At 39.6% G+C, this 27749-nt stretch overlaps 1 protein-coding gene across 3 annotated transcripts; it reads left to right on the forward strand.

Moving 5' to 3' along the window:
• On the forward strand, positions 1-27611 carry VSTM2A (V-set and transmembrane domain containing 2A). Of its 3 annotated transcripts, none has more exons than XM_004438371.3 (5): positions 1-728; positions 2502-2668; positions 3922-3972; positions 6801-7137; positions 25274-27611. In XM_004438371.3, the coding sequence occupies exons 1-5, from the start codon at positions 650-652 to the stop codon at positions 25348-25350; spliced, it is 711 nt and encodes a 236-aa protein (XP_004438428.1). In that variant the 5' UTR covers positions 1-649; the 3' UTR covers positions 25351-27611. The 3 variants fall into 3 exon arrangements, with proteins under 3 accessions (XP_004438428.1, XP_014649149.1, XP_014649148.1); XM_014793663.2 differs by lacking the exon at positions 25274-27611 and adding an exon at positions 25136-25267 and having other exon boundaries at positions 3-728; XM_014793662.2 differs by having other exon boundaries at positions 6-728; positions 25395-27611.
• Positions 27612-27749: the final 138 nt, after the last annotated feature.

Genomic DNA, 27749 nt, shown 5'->3' on the forward strand with positions numbered 1-27749 from the left:
TACAACCGTATTGTCCTCTTCAACGCTGAGCAATCCGATCCGCCGAGGCGAGAAAGAGTCAGTCGACGGGGGAAAAAGCACATTGGAAAAAAATAAATGCTCCTGCTCTCGCGAAGGAAAAGGCAGACTGGCCGCCCAGCCCCGTGCCCTCTGCGGGCTGCGCGGCCGAGTCCCGGGGGTGGGGAGCTGTCCGGCGCGCAGAGAGTTAAAGGCATCATCGCAGCCATTAGAGGGAAAAGTTGCGGCGTGGAGCCCGGCGGAGTCCTCCTGCCCGCCCCCCTTGCCCACTCCCCGCTCGCCGAGCCGGCTCGGTGTGGAGGGAGGGCAGTGATCACGCCAGCCGGAGCGGCGGGCTGACGTGGGACGAGCCGCCGGGTAGCTTAGAGCAGGCAGCGAAGCAGCGGGGACACTTCCCAGCGTTGCAAGCCGGGTCTGGACTCGAAGCCTCACCGAACCCGAGCCGGCTGGTTTTCACCTTCACGAACTGTTCTCCCCTCTCCTAAAGCCAGTGCTCGCCGAGCGAGCAGCAGGATGTTTGCAGTGTTCCGACCAGGACGCTGAGACGAAGCCTCTGATACATTTGCATTCCTTTCTTTTCGGGAATTTTGGCTGTTGGCTACACTGATGTGACCCCCTCCCCCTTTTTGGAATGATGGGGATCTTTTTGGCATACGTTGGATTTGTTTTCTTTTCCGTTTTATATGTACAGCAAGGGCTTTCTTCTCAAGGTAAGTCTGTGCTCATTGACAAATATACATTGTTTTGTGGTGTGTTATGTGTGTGTGTATCTTCTCTACGTTCAGAGAATGGCCAGGCGGATGTAGTGAGGTTCCTAGCAAGTAATAGTGAAATAGCATTTTGTTTGGCATTTTTCTTTAAAGTTTACTAAATAGTAGGCAAGCTAGATTTGAGAACAAATCTAGTTGGTGCCTGACAATGAGATAGGTTCCTCGGTGAGCACACACACAGGGCTCTGTGTGTGTGTGTGTGTGTGTGCCTTCTGTGTGCATGCACAGGGTAACCACTCATGCATACATAATCATCGCAAACAAACACGGAGCTGGGAATGGGGGACTCTCCATTGCCAGTCCTCTTTCTCAGTGTCAGCAGAATGGGTTTAGAGCTTCCTTTTCCTGGGTCCGTGTGACTTCGTTTGCATATGTGTTTACACAAGGACAGACTCCTCGGAGGATCCATTAAAAGGCACGACTTGCATTACAAGCAGTAGCAGCCTGCTGAATCCAGTTGTTCTGGACTTTGCAGGCTGCAGTGAACATTTCAGCACCATGAACAGATCACATCTCTGCTGCCAGAAGACTGCATCACTTCTGCAAGCAGAAATGCCATACTGCTTCCAGCTTGAACAGAAAAGTCCTTTTCAGATCAGAATGTCTTCTAAAATCTCCCATTTCCTCTAAGTACAAATACAGTTCCATTTCAATAGAGATCATTTGGGATTTTATAAAATTTTGAAAAGAGACACTGATGGTGTCTCTCTAAAAAGTGGAGGAAAGTGCATCCACCCTAAATCAGTCCTGCAGACCCCTCAGTCCTCCGCTCCAAGAATGTGCACTGTAGCTGTGCACTTCCCTCAGCCACAAATCTAAGACTAGTTTTAGGGAATCATCAGCTCTTTGCAAAGTGTCCATTAGACAAGATAAGAACAACCATCCAAAGCATTCCATGTTAAAGAAGTGCCTTTGGGAGAAAAGGAATATCTTATTTTTGTGAGTTTCACCATGACTCCGTGAATCTTGCCAACTAGTAGTGTCAAGGTTGGTAATGAAAAGGCTGAAAAAAATCTCTCTAGTGACTTCAAAACAACCTTTAATCTTAACTAAGCCCAGGTGTGTGATTCTTACATCCCATGATGTATGGTAATTTACAATACAGTGGCTTGATGGGAACAAATATGAAGGTTAATTTGGAAAGAATCACACCTCAGAAAGCGTGCAACTTGTTTCATTGCTTCATAGCCTTCAACTCACAATTGCTAATAATTATTTTGCCACATCAAGAATGTACATTTTGACAGATAATCATGATCCATTCTCTATTACATGAAACAATCACAGATTGTTTAGAAACTTGGAGGCAAGAGGATCTCCTCATATATCAACTGGACAGATTTGTCTAAAATGTACCTCACTGAATCCCTCTGTAAATTTTGGGGAATACTGCAATCTGACACAAGGTATTTGGATCTAACCGTGGGCAGGTTGGCTAACAGAGGGGAGTTATTGGCAAGCTTCTTAACCTTTCCATTATCTGGGCTTGATCAACAACAAAGTGAGTTAGGCATGATACCAACAACAAGACAAGAGAGAGGCAAAGGACAGAGGATTGGGGAGCCAGGCAAAGTCCGGGATGTCACAGAGGGATTTTGTTCCTGTATTTTTAAGTCCAAAATAATAAAAATAAAAATGGAGGGAGCTCTCAGGGAAAGAGACGCTGGAAAGAGTGGTGTGGATATTTCAAAAGGACGCGTTTCTGTTTTGCAGCAAAATTTACCGAGTTTCCGCGGAACGTTACGGCGACCGAGGGGCAGAATGTGGAAATGTCCTGCGCTTTCCAGAGCGGCTCCGCCTCAGTGTACCTGGAGATCCAGTGGTGGTTCCTGCGGGGGCCCGAGGACCTGGAGCCCGGGGCCGAGGTGGCCGGCGCACAGGTAGCGGAGTCACCCGCAACGTTCCCTGCATCTGTCCCACTCGCTCCCTTAGTCTGAGTTTCCAGCCAGGGGGCCAAGGCCGGAGATGGTGCCTGGGCGCCCCTGGGGACCTGCCTAGCTCTCCTGGCGTGAGTGACGCCCCGGGATGCCAGGGAGCTGGAATGTGTCCTGGAGACACCACGTTAAAACCAAGGAAGTCATGTTGTCAAGTCTTTCCCGGTTCAAGCGGGGAATAGCCGCCTCCTTGTAATTCTGGTTATTCTCAAGCTGTCCGTGATGGCACCACCGTGTTGATACATCCCAGGACACTCGCTGTCCCCCTTCCGGGACGGCGGAGCGGGGAAGCGTAATTCTGTCGGTGTCTCCATCACCCCCCCAAGTCAGTTCCTGTCGTGTCTGAGGTTGGCAGAAAAGGGGGGGGAGGTGGAGGGAGGGACAGAGGGGTGAGAGAGAAGGAGAGAGAGATGAGGGGATGGAGAACAGACAAGGGGAAGACTGAGGAAAAGAGAGGAGAGAGAGGGAGCGGGGAGCGGGGTGAGAAGGGAGGACGGACTAGGGAATGAAGGGGGGCACGGGAGGCGACCTGAGAATAGATGGGAGGGGAGGGTGGAGAGGGACCGGGGAGGCGGAAGGGAAGGGGAAGAGAGGAGGAAAGGAGGAGGGGCAGAGAAACGAGGGGACGAGGAAAAGGGAAGTGGGGAGACAAGAGGGAGAAGAAAAGAGGATCAGAGAGGAGGTTGGACACAGAGTTCCGCAAAAGGCGGCGGACGCGTCGGAGCGACAAAAAGAACATCATCCTAAGGGCCGCGGGGAGGGGATGCAGGCCGGGCGAGACGCAGAATCCCGTCCCGGCAAACTCACCCCGCGCCCGCCTCCCCGAGGCCCTGCCGCCGGCACCGCGCGTCCAGGTGGCCCGAGGCGCCCGCGGGGCCCCGCGCCCCCCTCCCCGAGGCCCTGCCCCCGGCACCGCGCGGCCGGGCGGCCCGAGCGCGCCCGCAGCGCCCCCGCGCCCGCCTCCTCGAGGCCCTACCCCCGGCACCGCGCCGCCCGAGCGCGCCCGCAGCGCCCCCGCGCGGAGGCCCGCCCGCCGGCCCGGGAGGGCACGTTCCTCCGCCTCCGCCTCTTTTGTAAACCGCACTGCATGAGATGTTTCCGCAGCCGTTTGGGTTATGCCGCAGGCTCCGCACAGTGCGCTTCGGCCCGGGCCGGGTCCGGCCTGGCTCGAGTCTGAGGTTCGTCTCCTCTTCCCGCAGGTGGAACTGGTGCCTGACCGAGACCCGGACAACGACGGGACCAAGATCAGTGTGAGTATCACGGCGACAGGGCGCGCGGGCCTTGTCAGCGGCCGGGAGGCCCAGTGAGTATTAGGTAATGAAGTTTAGGTTATTAGCCTTTTAATTCGGTGTCCCTAAAAAGGCGGTTTCGCAAACACAGGTCGAGAGTCACTTTTCCTTTCTCCTTCACTGGGTACATAACAATTGAAGCAGATTTAGAGTTGATACAATAAAATTACTTGTAAATATTTAAACAATTACTAGAGAATCATTTTGCCACCCAAAGCGGTGTGACACTTTTGTCCTTGCTCTTTTTAACAGTTACATAACTGTAAAAGCGTAAGGCTGCAATGCTAATGTCCATTCAAAACTATAGGAATAATCACTCTTTAATGGGAAGTAAAACACTAACATATGAAAATCTCCCTAGGTAGAAAAAATTAAAGCATCCAACAGGATGTTGAAATTGTAATGAAAACAACTCAATTTTCAACGTTTGTAACGCATGCAGTGTCTTTCTAATGCCAATGTTCAAATCTTATAAATATAAAACCAAGAGCTAATATAAATATAAAACCATAATTGGAGGAGGTCAACTTATTGAAAGTATAGAGATGAGTTTCTACTTGTTATTACTTTTTATAAATGTGTGTGAAATGAGAAAAAAAAAAAAGAAAATCTTATTTTTTTTCCTATACCTCAAACGAGGCTACATAGAATCACTTCATATTAATAGAACTGCTTAACTTGTTGATAAATAGTAAACAAGTTTCCACTACTAGAAATGAAATAGTTATATAATAAGAAAGGAGGATGTCTGCTAAGCATAAATATATTATATAATATCTTAGGAATCTAAAAATCCAATGACACATTTAAAAAGGAAATTTATTCTGAGGCTTTTACAATAGCATAAAGTGGTATAAGATTGGAGTTACATCATAATTAAAAGTATAAAAATATATTGTACTTACAGAATAAAATTATGTAATCTAAATGTATAATCTCAACATGAAAGAAAATATCAAACAAAAATGAGAAACTCCCATTTATATTCATAAACTCACTGACTTTTTAGAATATTTCAATTCAATTATTCTTATACCACAGAAACTCTTGTTTTCAGGCAGTGATAGAAAAGCTTTATTGGTAGGATTAATAGTTAACAATTTTTTCTTAAATATTTCACTTTTCATACACACATATAATTGGATAAATTGTTTATTGACTATTCGTCTTTCACCCTTCACCCATGCCCATGTCCTCCAAAGACCAGGGATGAAACAGCCTCACACGCGCCGACCTAGGGAAGCATACAATCAGATACAAAATCACGCACACAGCTGCTAACAGTAGTATCTAGGCCAATAGTTCATAAAAGCTAGTGGATTGGAAAGAGTTCTAGATACAAACTGTAGAAAGTCATTTGTTCCCAGTTGACCCACCGTGTGACCTTGAACATATATCCTAAACTGACAGTTGTTGCTTAGAATTCCCAGGAGAGCTTTTATAAAATACTGATACAAGCTTCACCCCTTAGAGATGCAGACTTAATGTTTCAGCATTAATCCAAGTGAGAACATCTTCTAAGAGCTCCTCAGAGGATTCTCATGTGCAGTGTTAGGAATCACTGACCCAAACCCACTGGGCCTCAGTTGACTGTAGAATAGGATCATCATAGTATAAGTGCTCTGACTACCTCAAACTTTATTAGGAGACTCAGCTGAGAAAGTATTTGAAACTATTGATTTCCATTATTTTTATAGTATTAGTATATTTATATGTAATTTTTCATACACATAAATATATACTTACGGTTGTGGTTCAAATGTTCAAAACTGTTTGTATATACAACTCTATATGTAAAAACAGATGAACACTTCCCACGTTTTCTTAATTATTTACAGCTATTTGAAAGTGTAGTGACCAGTAGCATAATAACTTTTGGCCTTCATTACTTCTTTTCTCTATATTTCAAAATCATCCAAATCTTTAATTCCTGAATGTCTTATGAAAGCCATCATTTTGTCAAACATGGATACTATATAATATATATCAAATCTAGCTGTTCTGATAAAGATGCTTATGGATATATATTACATATTATATAAAATTTTATATGTTATACATAATCTTATATCAAATATAAATATTATCCTATTAATCTAGCATAAAAATTATTAGAAGAAATACGATTTGAATTTTGAAAAACAAACCAGTGTTTAATTAATGACATCTCAAGTTCCAGTAGCATAAAGACCCCTGGTGCTCTGAGGGGTGTGTACTCTGAGCCATGTGACTTCAGGTGATGTTAGTCTGCACCCTGAGCCATGGGCCCCATGACTGCAGGTCAGAACGCACCAAGTCTGTGCTGTCAGTACCTTAGGAGTCATCTCAACGTGGGGTAAAAGCACATTCTCACTTAAGCTCTGTCGTGACCAACAAAATATTTTTGTGATCTCTCAGAACTGTAGCTGCAGTGAAGAAGAGAAGCTGTGTGAACTATAGACTCGACCCCATTAGGTTCCTGCGTCTTTCAGTTGAGCTAACCAGGCAGAGGCCAGTCCCATGGCTGGAAAGTGGGAGAGCTGCTGCTGGAACCTGGGAAACGGGGACACAGGCTAATGGAATCTGGTGCTGGCCGGATTGAACTAATTATTCCATGATCTTGGGAATCCAGTTGTGCATAGAATACATGAGACCTTCAGATTTGACTGCTGAGAAAATAAAAAGCCCTCTGACTGTGGCTGTGAGGCCATTAAGACCCTTTAATTTTCCAACATTAGTAAGCACCAGACAGTGTACAGGAACAAAATCATTTGATGTAGCACTTTATTTTTTTACCTGCAATTTTTCAGACAGTGAAAGTCCAAGGCAATGACATCTCTCACAAGCTTCAGATTTCCAAAGTGAGGAAAAAGGATGAAGGCTTATATGAGTGCCGGGTGACCGATGCCAATTACGGAGAGCTTCAGGAACACAAGGCCCAGGCCTACCTGCAAGTCAACGCCAACAGCCATGCTCGGAGGATGCAGGCCTTCGAAGCCTCGCCCATGTGGCTGCAAGATGTGAAGCCTCGCAAGAATGTCTCTGTGGCCGTTCCCAGCAGCATCCACAGCTCTGCCAACCAGCGGATGCACCCCACCTCCAGCCCTCAAGCGGTAGCCAAAATCCCCAAACAAAGTCCACAATCAGGTATGGAAACCCATTTTGAGCCTTTCATTTTACCACTCACAACCCCTCCATAGGAAGATCAGTCAAGTAGAGTAGACAGATGTATGTATGACGGTTTTTAAAATTGGAGACCTAGTTCAGTTGAAGTAAGAATGAGACAGGAGACACAGAGAGCCTGAGGCTGGCTTCACAGAGGATGTGAATTGCCCCACTAGTGGCTGGCAGTGCTTCATGTCCAGAGGATCTAGGAGCTGGACTCTTTTTCTCCTTCTGTATTTGCACATTGTAAGAACAATAAATCATGTGATGTTGGTTGCATTCTAAAATGCATGTTCATTTTCTCTACAGATTTACATGTTGATAATGACCCAAATTAAGGGAATTTCACTTAATCAAAATGTAAATGAAAGAGAAACACTATGTTTTCAGCAACCCATAGGTTTCAGCAGGGCTGTTCTCCAAGGGCTTTTGATTTTGAAGGAGAAACTTCAGCTGCCTGTTGCAAGTGGTGATGATATTGGGAGGAAGTGAGGGGATGAAAGGCAGCAAGTGGTGCAGTGATAGAGCAACTGCTGTAAATGTGCCTTTGATGCCATTTCAGAAGCTTAGTCACGCGTTTCCTAAGTCAGCTGTGCAAGTTAAAGCTGTTCTGAATAGCATTAATTTATGCAATCATCCAGCCAGTGGAAACTCATGGAAGTTTTAACCTTGATGTGGGGTGAGCAGTACCCTACGTGACCTCAGGAATGTTCTGTATTTTTATCAAACACTTGGCATAGTATAGGACAAAGGGAGCGTAAAAATATTTAATCTATCTTTCTTTAAGTTTTTGTCTTTACGTTTTATCATTGAAGAATTATTGATACTACTATTGGTAATAGAGACTTATATTGCCAACACTCAAAGTCTCTTTAGCCATTATATTAAAAAATCTGGTCACTTCATCAGGATGATTTGCAGGGAGCTTGGCTTTTAGGGCCCTGCAAGTTTGCACTGCTTTTAAATGTAGGTGAGCAGCTATCCCGGCAGCCTGGGTCACAGCAGTTTATGTCAGTCTGACAAATGGATAGCTCGGCCTCTCTGAAGCCCAGTTTGTGTGGCGATGTCTTATTTTCATCTTTATCATCTCTTTTGTTTTACAAATTAAAGAACAAAACCAGTATAGCTAGAAAATGTATGTGTGTGTGTGTGTGTGCGTGTGTGTATATACATATACATATATAACAAATACATTATATATATGCACCTAATGGTTATAATTTTTATAACCATTATTTGATAAAGATTTAATGTCTTTGGAGGTATTGCCCTCTCCCCTTCATGCTATCAAAAGAGGAAACTAGACACTATATGCAAAATTGCAAAGTACCCTCAACAGACAATTTATGACCTAATTAGTGAGATCTCCAAATCATGGAAGGGAACTTATTAGCCTACATAGAATATTCCAAGCTAGATGTCCTAAATCCATTCTGTAGAATAAAATCACACAAATTACCTATTCCAAGTGAAGGATTCTAAGCATGGAATGAAATGTTCTATCTATTTCTACACTATTTACTTTTTGGATTAAATAATGTACTCTAAAAATATCTATTTTAATATCTCTCTCTTAGCATTGTGATGGGAGCTGAATGGTAAGCTCTAGATATCTTCTGACAATTTTCAGATAAAAATCACTGCTCATTTTCCACCCCACCACCTGCCTCACTCATTGCTTTTTCTAGAATGAGGGTGAGAGGAGGGAAGGAATGATGACTCGTGGAAGCCTGTGTTCATTAAAAGCCTTTTCTGCTAAAAGTTATCTGCTTATAACACAGATTAATCTGAAATATATCACAATTTTTAATTTCTATTTTTTTGCCAGTGAATACTGGAAAATATTTTATGTACTTCTCACAACATTTTCTAACTTCTAGTTCAGAAGCTGGGGTGGCACAGCCACCCTTTCTATTCATGTGTAAGTTTCTGTGCTTGCACAATTATTATATAAAACACGGTATCTGGGATGGATATTTATATATTATATTCACTGTAATACCCACATTCTGATTTATAATTTTGCCAGGTGATATTCAAATAAAGCTGATTTCAATATCCCTGCTTCATTTATTCACTCATTTATTCACTCTCCATCCTTTCAAGAGCTTTTGTGCCAGTATATTGACTCAAAAATGGAAGACACACTTCTCTTCAAAGAATTTATATTTTAATTTGTGAGAAAACAAAATATTTATAAATTCCATTTATCATGCATCTTTCTTTTCTTATTCTATTAAAGGAAAGACACAAAAATTAAAATCTTGCTTATTTTCACTTAATGCAAGGAGGCATGCTTCATCCTTGGAATACATGACACTGTTATATCAACCTGTGTTACAAAAGACTGGTCTATCTGGCCTATTATTTTCATCATAGTCTTTGACTTAGTTGACTGAATTATTTAGACTGAAATACTCAACTCTAATTCATACTATTTTTCTCTCAAGAATTTCTATGTCTCTGTAAAGTATTACCTGAAAATAACTTTGTATATATTCATACCTATAATGTTCAAATTGTCATACAATTAACCAGTTTTCCTAAAGTAAAAATTTACATGGAAAAAGATAGTCTGTTGCCATCTACATATCACAAGATAAAAGATTTAGCTGTCATTTAATATAGCCAGTCCCATATCTTTTTCAAATATTTCTCCAAAAGTTAGTGAGCATGTGACTGTCCCCTCCTACTTGAAACTGTTTATGTTTATAACATCTCTTTTTAAATTCTTTTAACTCTACCTCCATTTCTACTTCCAGTTAGAACCAAAATAATGAAGAAAAATGATAAAGCAAACAGACAAACAGAACTTGGCTTTTGCAATCCCTTAAAAGTTTCTCATGTCTGATTCTTTTGAACCCTCTCCAGTTTTGTGTACCCATAACTAATTTTGAAGCTGTTGTGAGGAGGGGGAATTCCTGATTCCAATATGGAGTAGTTTAATTCTGTCTTCAGAAAGAGCACAGAGACTTACCTGAGCTCCCTGCCCTCCACCACATCCCCAAATACCTCCATATACTACACCATTCTCTACTCATTTTTTCCTGTCTTATCAAGTCTCTCCATTCCTTTCAGAAGCCAGACTTCCCCTCCATAAACCACCCCTCCAGGCCTTCCTTTGTTCCTCTCTGTCTTCTTTCCCCTCTACTGGTCTCTTCCCTGTACACTTACAAATAGGCAAACAAAACAGTTCATTCAGGCCCCTGCACCTGCCCTTCCCAAGCCTGGCGTTACATCCCACTCCCCTTCCCCTGCCCAAGGTGCACACCCCCTGCTGCCAGCCACCCTCCTGCAGAGGGCGCTGTACACGTCTGCTCATCTCCCTGTCCCTTCTTGTCAGCCCTGCTGGAAATGCTCTCTGGCCAGTCATTGGTCTCCTCAACTCCCAGTCCCGGCACCTCTCGTTTCTTCTCCTGCTCAGTTTCTAGGCAGCATTTGTCCACTCGTGCCCTGTTTCTTGGTTGTTAGCCTTCCCCTCTCTCTTTGTTGGCTTCTCTCCTGAATTCCTCTCCTAAATGTAGTTCTTTTCTCTTTCTTAACTCCCTGAACTTCTTATCCATTTCTGTGGTGTTAACTGCTAACTTTTCCATTGAAAACCCATTCACGTTTCTAATTCTGATTTCTTTCTGGAAATCTAAACAAGGATTTGCTGTTGTCCCCAGAACATCTCCGCATACGTGTCTACAGGCACTGTGGCAGAGTAGAGATGGCTGCACGTTTGCTGACACTCCCCCATTAAGCTGTGGTGCCTCTTTTCCCCCCTTGAACCTGGGCTGGCCTGTGACCACTTTGACAGTAAGGTATGAAGAAGTAATGCTATGCGAGTAATGCTAGCCTTGAACAGGACTGGCAGCTTCTGCTGTAGCTTCTTAGAAGCCAACCGCCATATAAGAAGTGCACCTAGCTTGAGACCGCCTTATCGAGTGAAGCCCACACCATCCTTTCACTTCAGCCGCAGCTGCTGTTTCACTGCAGCAGGAGAGACCCCAAGCAACACTGCCCAGCTGAACCCAGCTGACACATAGACTCCTGAAAGATAATAATAAATTGTCGGTTTAAGGCACTAAGTTTTAGGGTGGTTTGTTTCACAGCAGTAGATACCCACATCAGGCACCTAAACTCAAATATTCAAAACTGAATTTATCATCTTAGCTCTCTCACCAAAAGGAAATGTTCTTCTCATGTTCCCAAATTTTTAATAACGTCATCACAATCACAGATCTGATGGAAACTTTGAAAATGGTCTTATCTCCTCTTCCTTCATCAGTTCCTCACTGAATTAGTCATTCATTTCTACTAATGGTGTCTTGACAATATCCTTGAGCAACTGCGTCTTTTCTGGTCCACCGGCACTGGCTTAGTTCTCACTGTAGGCCCTCTGCACTGTTCCAGCAGCTCCTAATAGTTTCCTTGTTTCAACTCTAATACAAGGAACAGATCACAGCAGAGCAAGTATTAAATAATTACTGTTTCCAAAGCACCATCACTATCATGGTCTAGTTTCCAGCCTTGTTTCTCCTGAGTTCCTAATCCTCACACATAATCCTCCTAATTGGTATTTCCTGAATGTTTTCAGAGACTTTCTTACCTCTGTGACTTTCTTACCTCTGTGACTTTGCAAATGCTGGGTTTTTTGTGTGGGTCTTTCCCTGTTTGCTGAGTTCCTACTCAAATGCAAATTATCTTCTAAAGCTTTCGTCTTAGAATTGGTTGTTTGCTCCTTCAGGTCTCCACAGCAATATGTTCAGGCTTACTTTGAAGCCATCACTGTGCCTTGTTATTGTAATTTTTCGATGTGGCTTTCCTCCTTCTAGTGCGGGAATCCCGCCTTCTAGGAAACCTCTCAGTCTCAGGCACAACAGGATAGTTGCCTACCCTAACGAAAACTTCTTGGAGACAAACATTACAACTTGCATTTGAAATTCTCTAAGTGCCTGGAACAAGCAGAGCTCATGTTTGGGGGAGAAAAGGGAAAGAGAGAGGGACAGTATAGCCTTGTTTTTATCTTCTTTTCCTTATAATTATATTTGCATAAATAGATAATACTGCCACTATTCCAAAACTGACCAAGACTCCTGAACAGTGTTTCTCAAGTGTGTAGTGCAGATGACCTGTGCCAGACTCGCCAGGGAGCTTGTTAAAAATTCATCTTCAGGGCTTCACCCAGCACCTATTGAATCCAAGTCTCTGGGTCTAGAAACAGAAATAGGCATTTTTATGTGAATTATGAGAATCAAAAAGTTCTTATGAGTGAGAAACAATTTTTTATCCTTTACTGTGAGGTATGTGTGCGTGTGTGTATGATGCTACAAAATATATTTTTAGGAACTGGCCTCTTGCTATTATTTTTTTTCCAGTATTGGGGTGGACTTGTGCAAAGCTGTTTTCGTCACTCCTGTGATCAACAGCTGGCGCTTATAAGAGAATGGCCACAGTTGAGGCCTATTTGTTTCCACGTGTGGAGTCTCTAGTTGCTTGCAGGAGTGCTGATTCTCTGAACGCCCAAATATGACTGTTATGTGTTTACCATGAGGTGAACCTGAGTGGTGACAGGCAGCTGCTGCTGCAGCTGCTGGAAGCCTTGAGCTCCTGAAGTTCTCTGCTGCAATCAACATGGCAGCTTTCCAAGTGGACAGATTTAGCAGGAATGATCTTAAAGCAGAATTGAAAGCTGGTAGGGGGAGGGAGATGATGAGCTGAGGGTCTTGCGGTAGATTATTCTCCTGACTTAAAATGTGAAGAAACGGTGCACTGCATCAAAGTGTGGAGCCAATCACCGATTGTATAATTCAGACCGTAATGTCGATTTTGGGTTAAATGATCCAACTTGGCTGCTTACACAGATTAAATTAATTTGATCATTGTAATTCTATCAGTTAAAAGGCTGCTATGTAAATCAAGTGTCTATGAATAAGATGAAAAATAGATTTGAGGCAATGCTTTGGATAATACATGCCAAGGAATCTGCTAGAGCTGTGTTTGAACCAGAATTGTATAGATTAAGAGTCTATACTGGCTAAATTCTCCTGCAAACCATGTTTAACTTAACTCATTGAAATGCTGTAACTAGCTGGTTCTATAAAAACAAGGCCCAGCTGTATGCTGGAAGAGCTTTTCAATGCATGACTGGCCATGTTAAGGTTCACTTGTGATTACCAGGAGCTCTGTAATTGAGGAGACATGAAGCAGAATTTGCCAATGTTCTAAGCTCTTTAATGATTTCATGAGCCTTGAGATCTCAGGAAGCTACCAGAGGAGCAGCTTTCTGGATAGATGACCAAAAGGTTGAGAAGTTGCTAGAAAGACTTCACTCTGTTGGTGAAAGTAACACACACTCTAGAAAAGAAAAGACAAGGGCTTATTCTCCCAAAGAACACTGTTGCTGCCTGTGGCCTGACACAGGTCCATTCACCTCGGCTGCAAAGGATGGGACAAGACAGGATGATGCTCCTTAGACCTGCCTCTGGCCTGGCCATTCGCAGGTAGAGGCAGTAGGCACAGCGCTTGAGAGGAAGACTGTTCATATCTCATCTCTGTCACTCATAGCTGTGTATGTCTCCGTTTCCTCATTTATTAAGTGGGAACTATAGTACAATCCTTACAGAGTTTTGAGGATTAAATAAAATTATATACATAGAGGGCTTGGCATTGAATAAGCCCTCAGTAAATGGTAACTAGTTGCTGTATCAATATTACTCTTATTGCGTGTGCTTATATGTTATTATTAGCAGCAATGAAATGATGAGAGTTAAATGGTCTACACCACCTGGCTCTACTATGGTGAATATTTTCCTTAAGTGCATGTAAGTGATGAGGTAAAGAAGAAAGACTCAGTGTACATTCCTGGCTTATATTTTATTGTTTATAATTTCAGAGCTTTCTTTTTTATTCTATCATGATGCCATTGATGGATGATAAATTTCCCCTACATAACCATACATATTAGCCACCAGCTGTCTTGCCCAAGGTTGTAAATAGATCCTTATTGTAAAACATAATAAAATTCCACAGGATTTTTAAGAATTCGAACCGTGTGAGCTGAATAAACAACATGTATTTGGAAGCTGCAATTATATAAACTAGCTGCTATCCTAATTAAATTCAGGGTTTTAAAATGACCCTCAGAATTTTTAACATCATAAAATAATTATAGATACATCTAAAAACATAAACAAGTGAGAATGTTGTTAAAAGCTTTCAAAAGAGAGAAACAGCAAATGGCTTGAGAGTGCTGTGGTGAGCAGTGCAGTCGGTGGTAGCAGGGGGGCAGGTGTGACTGCTCCCTCCCTCCACCAGCGTGTGTGGAGTGAGCTGCGCACACGTCTCTGTGACCCTGGGTCCTTATTTATAAAGTGGAGGTAGTAACACAGACGCCCCAAGAGCCGTTTCAGCATTTAGTGACGTAATGTATTTTAAATATGTCACAGAGTAAACCTGGCTCAGAGTGAGCTCAGCCGTCGCTGGCACGTGTCCTCTGTACCTACCAGATATTACAGTGTATTATTAAATAATCATCATTTAAGAGGATCATAAAGGAACATAAATATGAATAGAGATGAAAGAAAAGAAGCCTAGAAAGCTCTAAAATTATGTAAAATAAGGTAATATCTGATGAATTCAAAAATATAATAAAAAGGCTCATTTAATTAATAAATGATAAACACTATCACAGTTTATGCTATATATTCCAATGAACTCCAATTAATTAAAGAACTAAGCAGAAAAGAAAAAGAAGATAAGGAAGATACGTGAAAAATGAGAGGCCCGAGGCTTTAAAGGTTACAGTTACTAAATGTACAAATGAAAATAACATTTACTATAAATAATTTAAAACATTTGTTTAATTAAATCAAATGTAACTAAAAAGTGATAAGACGGACAAGGAAATATTTGTGGCTAATACTTACCAAAAGGAGGGGAAAAAATGTCAATTTTACAGATGCTACAATTATGTAATCTACTCCAGATGCCTTAGAGGTATCAAAAGTAATCATGTAATGTGGATAAAGGAAAGATAAAGATATAAGCTTAAATCAATTCTGTGTATGACAGCAATACCCAAAGAGAAAATATTTGGGGCATAATATATAATCCTCAATGGTAACAACAAGGAAAAGGTATAAAATATCTAGGTTTTTTTTAAAAAAGACAATAATGAGTAAGTCGTATATATATCTGAAGACCAGAGTTGAGGTTTGATTAAATGAGTAAACATGCTATGTTTTTGGATGGCCAATCTCAGTATTGGAAATATGTCAGGTTCATCAAAAGTATTTATAGACTTGATGCAGTCCCCGTCAAAACCCTAGTCATTTTTTTAAATTTGGCACGTATAATCTTGATAAAGATTTTTAAAATCAACATGTGTCATCAAGGCCACGGTGACTCAGGCTTTCTGCTGTATTAGTACTTGCACAGTGTATTGGTACTTCTCTTCTGGAGGAAAATTTGGCAGGAAAGATGAGTCACAGGGCTTTGTCCCTGAAGTGAGGCTTCTGGGAGGAAATTCCATGGAGGTTAGTCATGAGGCAGACCCAGACCGAGGAACAGGGATGCTGATCACAGAGGTCTTCCCATAATTGGAAGTACTTGAATGACCGAGAGTAGGGCAGTTACCTAATGAATGTGCCGAAACTGTACGGTGAATATTAAGCAGCTTCTAGAATCATGTTTTCAAAGAATGTTTAATGAAATTAAAAAAGACTCAATACATAATGTGGAAAAACGTAGAATAAAAAACTTTAAATCAATCCGAGATACGTGCATAGAAAAATGACAAGAAGAAATATATGAAAATATACATCAAAAGTCAAGATAAGTTATGATTTTTAATTATTTTCTTTGTATTGGTAACATTTGTATAATGATAATTTATTCCTTTTGTGACCAGAAATAAAACGTTTTTTAAAACTTCCCAAATTTAAAAACAGGCCAATGCTAGACAGCTCATGAGAGACAAAACAAACAAACAAATAAATTATATTCAACAAATAAAGAATGGCAAAGTAAAATAATGGTGTGTGATTGTGGAGCTCCTGACAAATTAAAAAAATATATACCCGTGTACACATATGTATGTGTGCACATGTGTATTCATGCATACATGTACATGTGTGTACCTAGGTATATTAAAAGTACTGTTATGGGGGCCAGCCCGGTGGCGCAAGCGGTTAAGTGCGCGCGCTCCGCTGCGGCGGCCCGGGGTTCGCTGGTTCGGATCCCGGGCGCGCACCGACGCACTGCTTGGCAAGCCATGCTGTGGCGGCGTCCCATATAAAGTCGAGGAGGATGAGCACAGATGTTAGCCCAGGGCCGTCTTCCTCAGCAAAAAAAAGAGGAGGATTGGCGGATGTTAGCACATGGCTGATCTCCTCACAAAAAAAAAAAAAAAAAAAAAAGTACTGTTATGAAAGTGGTGTTCTCAGGAATTGCTAGGAGCATTGAAATTAAGAACGTTATAGCTTATTTCCAGGGAGCCGGGTGGAGAATGTGACCATCAAATTATTCTTTTTCTTTTTCTAAACATATGGGTATGATCTTGATAAATTTCTATTGATTAAATAAATCAGGCACATTAAAGTCCATAAATAAAATATCATGCAATCATTTTTCCTCTCAATAGTCTGACTCATTCGGCCCCCATTCAGAAGGAGCTCAAAGTGACGAGCAAGGGTGCAGTCATTGGGAGTGTCCGGGAAAATCAGTGTGCTGCAAGATCTATAAATGATAATTATGTTTATTTAATATGACTGCTTCAAAAAAGTCTGAGAGAGCATTTCTGCATGAATTCAGAATCCTGTATGTATGAAACAGACCCAATATAGGTTAAATTCTTAGTGTTTGAATTAAAGCAAATTGTGGAAGCTAGGAGTTATGATTTCTTATTCCACGAATGATGACTATGGAGCTATTGAAAAAATAAAAAATAAGAAATTAAGTGATTTTATTATCTTTGCAGACACAAGATGTTTAGTGAAGATTAAATAATGCAGTCAGATATTCCAAATTTCAGGATATAAAGCTCTCAAGCAGTGTGCAATGAGGGGTCTGTTATGGGAGTGATTTTTTTCTTGTTTTGTTTAGATGTCTTATAGGTACATCTTTAGCAGCATTTTCTCCAATCATTTAGAAAATATTTTTAATTTTTCTGATTAAACAAATTTATATACTATCAAAGCAATTTTCCCACTTCTGTTAGCAATGTAAATAGTTAATTTGAAAAATTACAATTAGGGAGCAACCAGTAGAATCATAACCACTAAATAGAAAAAAAATACTTTTGAATTGAAAAATTCACTCTGTTTCTGATGATCTGCAACTATAAGGGTCGTGGCGATATGAACTGTGTCCGACACGTCTGGTGCTATCGCAGCACCTGGCACTGTGCTTAACACATAATGGGAGTTAAATAAATGTTTAGGGATTGAATGTTATGTTTTGGTTTACGTATAGTGCAAAACACTTATGAGGTTAATACCACTGCTAAGAAGATACATGAAGTTTTGTGTAATTTGGTCAATCTTTAAAAAAACAACCCCAGACCACTAGGTATTAATGGAGAGAAAGGACTGAAAAATAGCGCTTGAACCACCCTTCAGTACTTACCCAGGGTAAATATTCGTTTATTTAAAATTATATTTAAGAACAAATTATGTCTAGGAAGTTTGATGAGCAGTCCCTGGCAGCTGCTTACTTTTATCATTTTATTTGCATGCCTTGATAAATAGAATATGGATAAAAATTTATTCCTTCAAATATCTGTTGATTACTTAATTCTGATGGCTAAGAAGATAATTCATTATGAAGACAATTTATAAAACATTCTAATGCAGATAATTTTGAAATAGCTGGATTAAGGAAAATGGTAAAACCATTCGCTCATTGGGAAATATATGGGTAAAGTCTTAAGACATTTTTGTGTTAAAACAAGTGTGTTTTCTGAAGCTATATAATTAATGTCTTTGTACATCCTATTGACATTAGGTCATCAAGTAATTTTATCCTCAAAAGCAGACATTGCTGAACAATTAAAATTAATTTTTTAATTTAGGCAAAGGACTGTATTTATAAATTATGGTGAAATCTTTACTTTTCAGTTTACATAAGATATGTGAAAGTTGAGATCACATAAACGGCTATGTTTCTCTCCTTCTCTTCCTTTTACTTCCGTTTCTTGACTTTGAGTTCCTCAGTTGCCATTTCTCTAAAAATATGATATGCGTTTCCTTCTTTGATGAGGAGGTTTTCTCTGATGATGTTGGCGATGGGATCTGTGACAATGTGCAGAATGAGTGTGGGTGGGAGGAGGTATTCTTTATTCACCAGTGAGTGATTGCTCAAATATGAAAATACGTCTTTCTTGCCTTTCCACTCATTAATCAACAATACTAGCTGTGGTGCACTTTTTATCTGCTCCCCCCTCAGGGCCAACTATCCTAGCCTGCTCTGGGGTAAGTCTCCGGGATCACAGTCCCTGCAGCAAAGCCATCCCGCATGGGCACTAGTTGTCCTCATAGTTTCCTTTATTCCATTCCCCAACTTGAATGTACTGTTTTAAGCTCTTGGTCAAATTCGGCATTATTCAACAGCGTTGTCAGTGCAACAAAACCACACGTGTGTGCTAGCCCTAATGGGGAATTTGTGATTGTTCCAACAAGGTCTGGATTAGTATCTACCTTCACATTATGAATAAAGAGTTTGCTAATTAATAATGAAAACATACATGCAGGAGGCATATTTAATCTCCATGAGTAAATAGTTTCAAGCCCTTTAGTGACATTTATTTATATACCAGTAAATGGCATACTAATACTAAATCATTCTTACTCATGTGTTAAAGCAGTTGTTAAATATATGTGATATTAAAACTTCATTCCTTGTAAACATTTTGTTTTTGCGCTAATTTATATTGTTTTCCCTTCCATTTTGTCAAAGCCGCTCATATTTCCATATATTTTTAATATTAGGCAGAATTGAGAAAGCGTAGAAGATTTTTGAGGTATGAAGAATCACCAGATGAGATTATGATGCAGATTAGTTTGTGGAGTCAAACAGAACTGGCTTTGAATCTCAGCTGCACCACCTACTGGCTAAGTAAACTTGAACACATTTCCCTCAGCTTCAGTTTCTTAATCAGCAAAATGATTATAATAACCTCACGGGATCATAGTCAGAGATAAGGAAATAATAAGTGTTCAAAAAATATTAGCTGCTGCTGTCATCATCCTGTCTGCACCAAGATCAGTTCTATTTGCATGAATGAATTGCAATGAAAATATGCTGTTTTCAGAGGCACTATGGCCTTGGCAGGCAGGAGCTATGCCTACAGGGACTAGCTGTAGGCAGGAGAGTCTGGAACATTCTGTGGTGAATGAACGTCACCCAGGCACCTTGTCATTTAGGCCTTATGCACTTTCTTCCCTCTGCTACAAGAGGCCTCGTAACTGCAAGAAAGGTGTAAATTTGCTGACTAAAGGAAAGCGGGAAAGGAAATTTAAACAGCTGCTGCCAACAGGCCAGGGCACATAAAATAGATGATTTGTGTATTAGGTCAAAATGAAGAACATTTCTTTTAAAAAATGGATTTCTAGAAGAAATTGGCACTGAACCCATAAGAATTCTAATAAAAAGATATTCTTTTCAAAAAATTGTAGGATAAAATCATCCTATTATTTGACCTTTCCCCTTAAATGGTGATTTAGTATGTGCAAACCTGAATAAAAATTGCGTTAAAAGTTAGCTCAAATTTTCTCACACAGCTATTTTATTTCTTAAGGCTGACATCTTTAATAAAAGATAAGTATGTCAAAGGAGCCCATCTGTTCCTAGAGCTGTAATGGACACTCCATTCTTTATAGGCTTGCCTCTTCACAGATAAAAAATTATTTGACTGTTGCTTTTATTATCGGAAGATTTCCATTTTTAGGTTTGTTCATATGATAAGCATCACTAATATTCACTTTTACAAAACAAGGATTCTGGAATCAGACCATAGAGCCACAGCAGGAGAGAAATTCTTTCTCTTTTCTTGCTTCTTTTGATTCTCCTAAATGCTCAAACAAGAAAAAGAGAAAAACCTATCAAGCATTGTACCTAAATCTGCAGACATGCCTTGAATGGTGACTTTTCCCCAAATCTAAACCAACAAAAAGTTGTATGCACATAGGAAATTAATCCATCAGAAAATATTCATAGCCAAGAGAAAGTGGATATCGAGGAGCTGGTAAAATTAAGACGGGACACATTGTCTAGATAGTTGTCTTAATCTTCTGAATTAAATCCCCATATCCTCCTTTGATGATCTTTCCTGGTAGTCAACAGCTCTATGTTCTGTTCAGATAACAAGAACATATAGTTAGTGACATTAGTGAGTGACATTCTCTCCCTGTCATTAACTAATGGTGGCACTTTGAACAATCAGGTTAACCTTTCTTGGTCCCGGGCTATCAAATATGAATCAAATGCTTGGAAAGAGAAGTTCTTAGAAAGAAGAGGGACATGAAAGAATAACGGTAAAGCACCTCTCACTCAAATATTTAGATGAATTTAGAGGAACTTTTAAGCTCTGAAAGTCTATAATGTGAAAAGTTCAAAATATTACTATATCATAAGACATTTGGTAGGCTATATGGAGCAAAACAAACTTTACCCATTATTAATGCTTAGGAAAACTAAGAGGCTGATGATGTTTTCATATCCAATACTTATCAGTTCAGAGTTGGGAAAAAGAAGTTTTATATCAAATAATTTTTTCTCTAAGGTGGGTTATATCCAGTGCATTTTCTCTAAAAGATTAGTGTACATTCAGATAATAGCTTCACATCTTGATTTAACAGCTGTGGAGACACTGAGGCAAGGTTGCTTGCCACAGGGAGTTTCGGAAAGAAGCACACCCATATTCTAAGTTGCGCTGACCACGTCGCTGTTTCTGCATTTCTGTACCATTGCTTTCCTCCCTGTTATCCGTGTAACCTAGGCTGAGTTATTCCATGTCGCAGAGGTACATCTTCCTGAGCTGTGTGTTTCCTATGCAGGGTTATTGAGAGGATGAACTAAGACAGTGTGTGCAAAGAGTTTACTGTGTATTCCCTGACGCAGAGTAGGTGCCCAACTCATTGCAGTCATTTTGGAGATTGAGGTGAGCAAGAAGAAGGAAGCAGCATTATTAAATATGCCAGTGTATTCCAGCCTCTCGATCACAGATACAGGGAAGAAATGGTAGTACAGATGGGACAGTCTAAAAAGGAAGGTGCTAGAAGGGAGCTGCTTTCTTCCATCTGGCAGACAGATGAGAAGGGCAAGGCAGACTTTCCAGTCTGGGAAGTTGTGCTCAGTTAAACGAGGTGGAGAAGAGGGGGAACTAAGCTCTCCATGGCAACGCCTCTGATGATGTGGTGGTATAACTGCGTACCATCTCTGCCTGGTTGCTGAGGGTGTCAAGGTCTCAACTACTGTGTTGATTGTTTTCTATTTATTTGTTTTAAGAAATAGGCCAATTTTTCTGTTATTCTCTGAAATAATAATTCTAGTGAAGATAAAATATTTGAGGCTTTTTTTTCATGTTTCTTTTTGGTCAAGCTCTCATCTGTGACAGACACTCTCTTGAGAAATGCTTGCTTGTCCACATCTCAGTGAAGGCAGTGTGACGTTGGCTATTGCATGAGGTATAAAAAGGGCTGAGAAATAGAAGCCAAGTTTCTGCACTACTTAGACTTCTAAGAAGACTTTTCCATCTGCAAAATGGAGAAAATATCTTCCCTGCCTTACAAAGGCATGGGGAATTACATCAGAGAGTACGATGAAAATCTTTAAGTATAAAAACAAATGAAAGACATCATTATTAAATAGAAATTGAAGGACATCATGAAATGGCATTCTAAGTGAGAGAGAAATCTCTAGGTTCTATTAGGCTACTCTTCATCTAGGCATGCTATCTGCACCTTTTCTTCACATAGTTTAGATAACAGCATCTCCCTTTCTTCTTCACAGGGTAATTTGTGTTGGGTGCAAAAGTTTAAAAACTCTCAGGGCATAGTTTTAGACATTGAGAGTAATAAAAAAAATCGCTAAAATCTTACCCCTTGCCGTTAATGAGCTTATAGTGTAATCAGTGAGATAAGACTATGACACACAACTATCTACTGGGGCTTTGGGGGGAAAAAATAAATAAATAAAATCTTTAAAAAAAAAAAAGATATGAACATAAAGGATTACACGTCAATGTCAGCGAAGTTAAGGTCATAGGAGCAGCAAACCCAAACACCCACAGTTCAGAGGAGAGAGAGATTACACTGTGTCTGGTGTGAACAGACACAGTGGACAGCAGGTCATTTGAGGACAAGAGTTACTTAATGCACGGTTGTCTTAGGGGCATCACAGGTTATCCTGCTGGGCCTGGGCACTGAGCAAGAGAAACCAAATAAAACAAAATAGATAATTCTATTCCAACACAATGTCTGGCATACTAATGTGGAAAAAAAAAACAACAATAATACACAAACAGGTATGCTCATTTTAGAAAACACAGAAGAAATAAGTATTTATTTGGGATTTTAGAAATGAGTGGCGGCAGAGGAAACTAGAACTCAGGGGTCCTGACTACAATCATGAATCTCATTATTTCACAAAAAATAAGATGTTTATCTGTAAAAATAAGAATACAGCATGATGAGTGGCCAAAGTTTACTTTTTACAAAATAATTTTTAAAACCTCTCTGTAGAATAGACCATATCGTGTTTGATAAACAATGTTATATTCATTGAGAAAAATATTATATTCAGAATAGTCTACATCTGAGTGAAAAGGACTATGATGATTATTTTTTAAAATCACATAGGGCAAATTATAGCATTTTAGATTCTCAGATTTCACTAATTCTTTGGGATGACAAAGATAAAGGAGTACGTATCCCTTTACTCAAGACATAAGTAAAACATAAAAAGAAGAGAAAAACAATGAGTGATTTGATGACCAAACAAATTTGCTTTAGAATTACTGTACAGCAAAAAAATGACTTTATAATTGGCCTGACAGAAATAAATTTCATTTAATTAAAAATATGCTAGGAGGGCCGGCCCCATGGCTTGGTGGTTAAGTGCACACACTCTGCTACTGGCGACCTGGGTTCGGATCCTGGGCGTGCACCTATGCACCGCTTCTCCGGCCACGCTGAGGCTGCGTCCCACATACAGCAACTAGAAGGATGTGCAGCTATGACATACAACTATCTACTGGGGCTTTGGGGGAAAAATAAATAAAGAAAGAAAAATAAAACAATTAAAAAAAAAAAAAAAGAGTATACTTCCTATGTTTAAAAAAAAAAAAAATATGCTAGGAAATGCACGTGCCTAGAGTGGATGAAGGATTACAATCTGAAAAAATAAAGTGCTGTGTTACAAGTATGTTGTATATCTGATGGCAGTTCAAAATTTTAATGGCCTTTTAAAAAATACTCTTTGCAGTATAGAATTGAGTTTCTTTCAAATTATACTGCTGATGTAAATTTTGTTTTAACTTGCATATGCTGGACATATTGTCATAGGAAACGTTGAGTCAAAATGAGTAGCTGTTCGCTTCATATCTTAGAGGAATGATGGCATCAGGCAACCGTTGAAGAGTTGCTTCCTTGAGAAAGGGGCAGCGTAGTCCATAGTTGCAGCAAGTTTGAGCCAATCTGCAATGCTCATGCAGAAAAGGAAACCATAATTTCACAAAATATCTTTTTTGAAGAGTGAATCACTTTAGTTGGTTTTATTGCTTTAAGCATTTTTTTAAAACCTTGATTCAATACGTGACATGCTTTGTGTCAAGTCAAATGCCATTGGCTATTTAAGGAGCCATGTAATCATTACTTTTTCTTTCTTTCTTTCTTTCTTTCTTTTTTTTTGTTTTGTTTTGTTAAATGAATCCTTGTCAAAGACTCTCTCTTCAAAAGATAACAAGAACATATATTTAATTTTGGAAAGCTCTGATGCTAGTAGTTCTACATAGATTGTATATATTTTCCTTGCATTATCTTTGTACTTAGGCTGCACATGGGTTATACTGTCACTGTTGCATTTTTTAATCTTGTTACCCAGCTTCAATGAAGGAACACTCTCCAGCGACCCGCCACTAACCTCTGGGTCTTCAGTCGTTAGGTTTCTATGAGGAGATACTGTGTTAAATATATGGCTCCCCCACCAAAGAAGGGCAAATCAATTGACAACACTAACCAAAAACCAGTAATGTGAGTCTACTTAATGTCCTCTTTAGAACCCCCAAAGATTTAATCTGCAGTGACTTCTTGAGACCATGTGGTTTTGCCTCAATTTTTATCCTTGCCAATGTGGACCTGAATGTGATTTAGCTGAAATATTCAAAAGATTGAATTTCCCTACCCTTACCCTCTTCAAACCTTGTAACCTTTCTCCAATTAAAGAAAGAAAAGAAATGCTTTGAGTTTCATCACACTTTTTGTTTTCTTACTAATAAAGATATTTAGTACATCATTTGTAGCTAGAAGCTTATTGGATAAAATATATGAAGAAAAAATTGTAAAACTACAATTTAATTCTCTCCCTTAGCATAGTCTTGGAGTTCTTGCAAAAATTTCTAATTCTTGATAGCGCTAACTTTTCTCAGATTTCAAGGATAAAAAAAATTGAGGAAGATCTTCCTCTAAAAGAAAATGCCCAAATGCACCCATCCCAGAACACATCCTCCCCACCCTGGAGAAGCCTGCTGCTCTCAGCCTTGGTTGTATCTCCTGTGGTTTCATGCTTACAAGTAGTAAGACAGGGGATGTGTTTTTAAGTACCAATATAGGAACAACCAATGACTCTAGGGAATGATCCTCAAAGAATTACTTGAGGGAAATGTGCTTGGATTTGTTCTCTCAGTGTTCCCAGCCGTGGGATGGCATTGTTTGAAAACAGACAGAACAAGCAAGACCAACTTCCTGGGACTGAAATACTTTGTATGTGTTGTTATTTGCAGTGCATGCCAAGACATTCATGGGCACCAGAGCCAAGCTGGCGAGCTAATTAAATATATATATGTATATGTTTAAAACAGCCTAATAAGGAGCGTTGGAAATCTTCAAGATGAGCGAATATCTTATAACTTCTTCCGCAGGTGCGAGGATAGCTACAAGCCATGGACTTTCTGTCCTGCTTCTTGTTTGTGGCTTTGTGAAGGGTGCTTTGCTTTAATCTAAAGTGCTGACTTTTTCCAATATCACTTTCTCTTCTTAAAGCAAAGAGCAAATCGCCTGTAAAATCTACGGAGCGGACAGCAAAGTTGACCCTAAACTCCAAGCACCACTCTGCACCCACTGTACTCTAATTACCTACACAAGGAGCGCCTGCTTCCGGAAGCATAAACGAAGAGGCTATCACACGCTTTGTCCATAATATTTTCTTTGGCAAATCACTGATCTTTTATTTCAAGAGAATTAATGTGAAGTGATAGGACATTTTCTAATAGCAAGATCTATTTTTTTCTTTTCTTTTGGCTACTTAAAGCACCATCTCACTGACTACTCAGGGGTTGGCCTGACCGTCATCGGTATAGTAAATATTTACCATGGAGACCACTGATTTCCTACTAAAGGACCCATTATCTGCAGGAAGCAAACAGAGATCAAAAGGCTACAGAATATAAACTATCATTAAACAAAATCCTTGTTTTGGGGCAAGAACAAACTTATCAACACTGCGAGTCAACAGGGAGAACGTTATTTTAAATAAAAAATAATGGAAGAATTTTTTAAATTTTCCCTTTTTTCTTGGATTTTTCTCCTTTTTCTTGATTATATTTCTTCTTTAATGGTGGCAATGCTGATTATGCTGATTACGGCCAATCCCTGTCAATCCTGGGAGGTTTATATAAATACATTTTGTGTGTTCTATATGTCAATGTATTTTAATTCATTTTGCAACTCCTGTATATGCGAACTTGACAAATTCTGTAAATCGCTTATAGTATCTGTGCTATAACGTCAAAGTAGATAGACTGTGACCCTCATACAAGCTGATTTTATCACTAGATATATAAATATATACATGCAAATATCTATATGTTGGGCCATCAACCAACTTTTTTTTTGATAAAGCATTTGTTTTTCACTTATAATTCATGTATTGTGTGAATTTCGTAAGGCATTGTTTCACTTCCGCAGGTTTGACAGCTGCAGATGGTCTCTGTTGCTCTGCTTCCTTCTGGAAAACGCATTTTAAAATTACATCAGTCTCTGATGAATGAATTAATTTTGTTGTGTGTATGCTGTGTTGGAATTTGCTATATTCCTTTATGTACGCTGTTTACTGAGGTTTGTGGGTCTCTTGACTCTGAAGAATGTACATTGTCTGGTTTTGACAGCTATCTCTGTATTATTATCATCATTATTATTGTCAAAAAGCAATGTTGCTTCTAGAAAATTTGCCTTGGAGGTGAATGTGGGAAAGGGGAAGTGGGCACCATGATTCCCTGATTCCCTGGAAGAACACTCTTGCTGGGGCTAGAATGCTGCTTCCTTTGACCTTTATGAATTTTTGTAGCTTTGTCATTCTGTTATTTGCTGCTAATTATATTTTATTGTCTCCTGATTAAAAATTAAAATTTGGTTGTTGGCTAAATATAATATGCAAAATATAACTGCAAATCCCTGACTAAAGAAGATAATGTGTTTGGTTTTCACTAGTTGAGTGAGTGATAATTTTAAATATTCCATTCTTATTTTTGGCTTTATGATAATTCAGACTATTTTCATTTAAAACCTGTTTTCTGCTCTGGCAAAGAATGATAGGCAGAACTATTAGTGTGTTTCATGTATGCTCTGGAGTAGATATGGGTTGAAATGGAAATGACCTAAGTTTTCCTTGCAGAGAGACTCTTTCATTTTCTTTCATAACAAAACCAGAAGATCATCTGTCTAGGACGTCGGCTTCCGTCCTGAGGTCCTAAACTGAAGCTTGAAGGCAGTGAATGCCTCTGCTTCTCAAAGGTAAATGTATTGACTTTCTGCATTCGATTACAAGCAATGTGTATATTTTCATAATGTTATTGACATTATCTTCTAAGAAATAATGTTTCATGCTAAATCTTTTATTGACATTTTTCTTGTTCATTTGGTTTATTATTTCAGTCTAATGAGGAAAATAAATAAAGGATTTAATTGCGCTATTTTATTAACCAAGAAATTTATTTTCTTTCAAAGTTTAATACTTAAAATGCATCAAACAATGGTAAGATAAATATCATTTATTAAGTCTCTCTGGGCTTTAAAAATCACATACATTCTAGCATAAGTTAGTATACTGATTTAAATTCAGTGAGGCTGGAAAAATCTACCATGTAATTTACTTTCTCCCAAAGTTCAGGTCGTGAGGTTGGTCAGTTCTGAAGCAAGACAGACTTGTCTCCGTATCAATGATGTTTACCATGCTCGCTCATAATAAAGGATATATGCTCATTTGCGGAGAACTCGCACTGTACTCATTGTGTCAGTGTCCAAAACAATGAAGACTTCTATGTCAGTGCACTATCAAGAGTCTGACTCACTGGCGTCTTGGAGAAAGAACACAGCACACTATTTCTCCAAACTCGAAAA

This window comes from Ceratotherium simum, chromosome 1 (genome assembly GCF_057802395.1).
Source record: "Ceratotherium simum simum isolate JZ-2026a chromosome 1, ASM5780239v1, whole genome shotgun sequence".
Classification (NCBI taxonomy): Eukaryota; Metazoa; Chordata; class Mammalia; order Perissodactyla; family Rhinocerotidae; genus Ceratotherium; species Ceratotherium simum.

Bases quoted from the DNA above. Each gene is read 5' to 3' on its own strand.
- VSTM2A (XM_014793662.2), top strand. From the start codon at position 650: ATGATGGGGATCTTTTTGGCATACGTTGGATTTGTTTTCTTTTCCGTT. The intron at 2,669-3,921 runs GTAGCGGAGTCA...CTCTTCCCGCAG, and splicing joins CCGAGGTGGCCGGCGCACAG to GTGGAACTGGTGCCTGACCG. The intron at 7,138-25,394 runs GTATGGAAACCC...CTCTTCTTAAAG, and splicing joins CAAACAAAGTCCACAATCAG to CAAAGAGCAAATCGCCTGTA.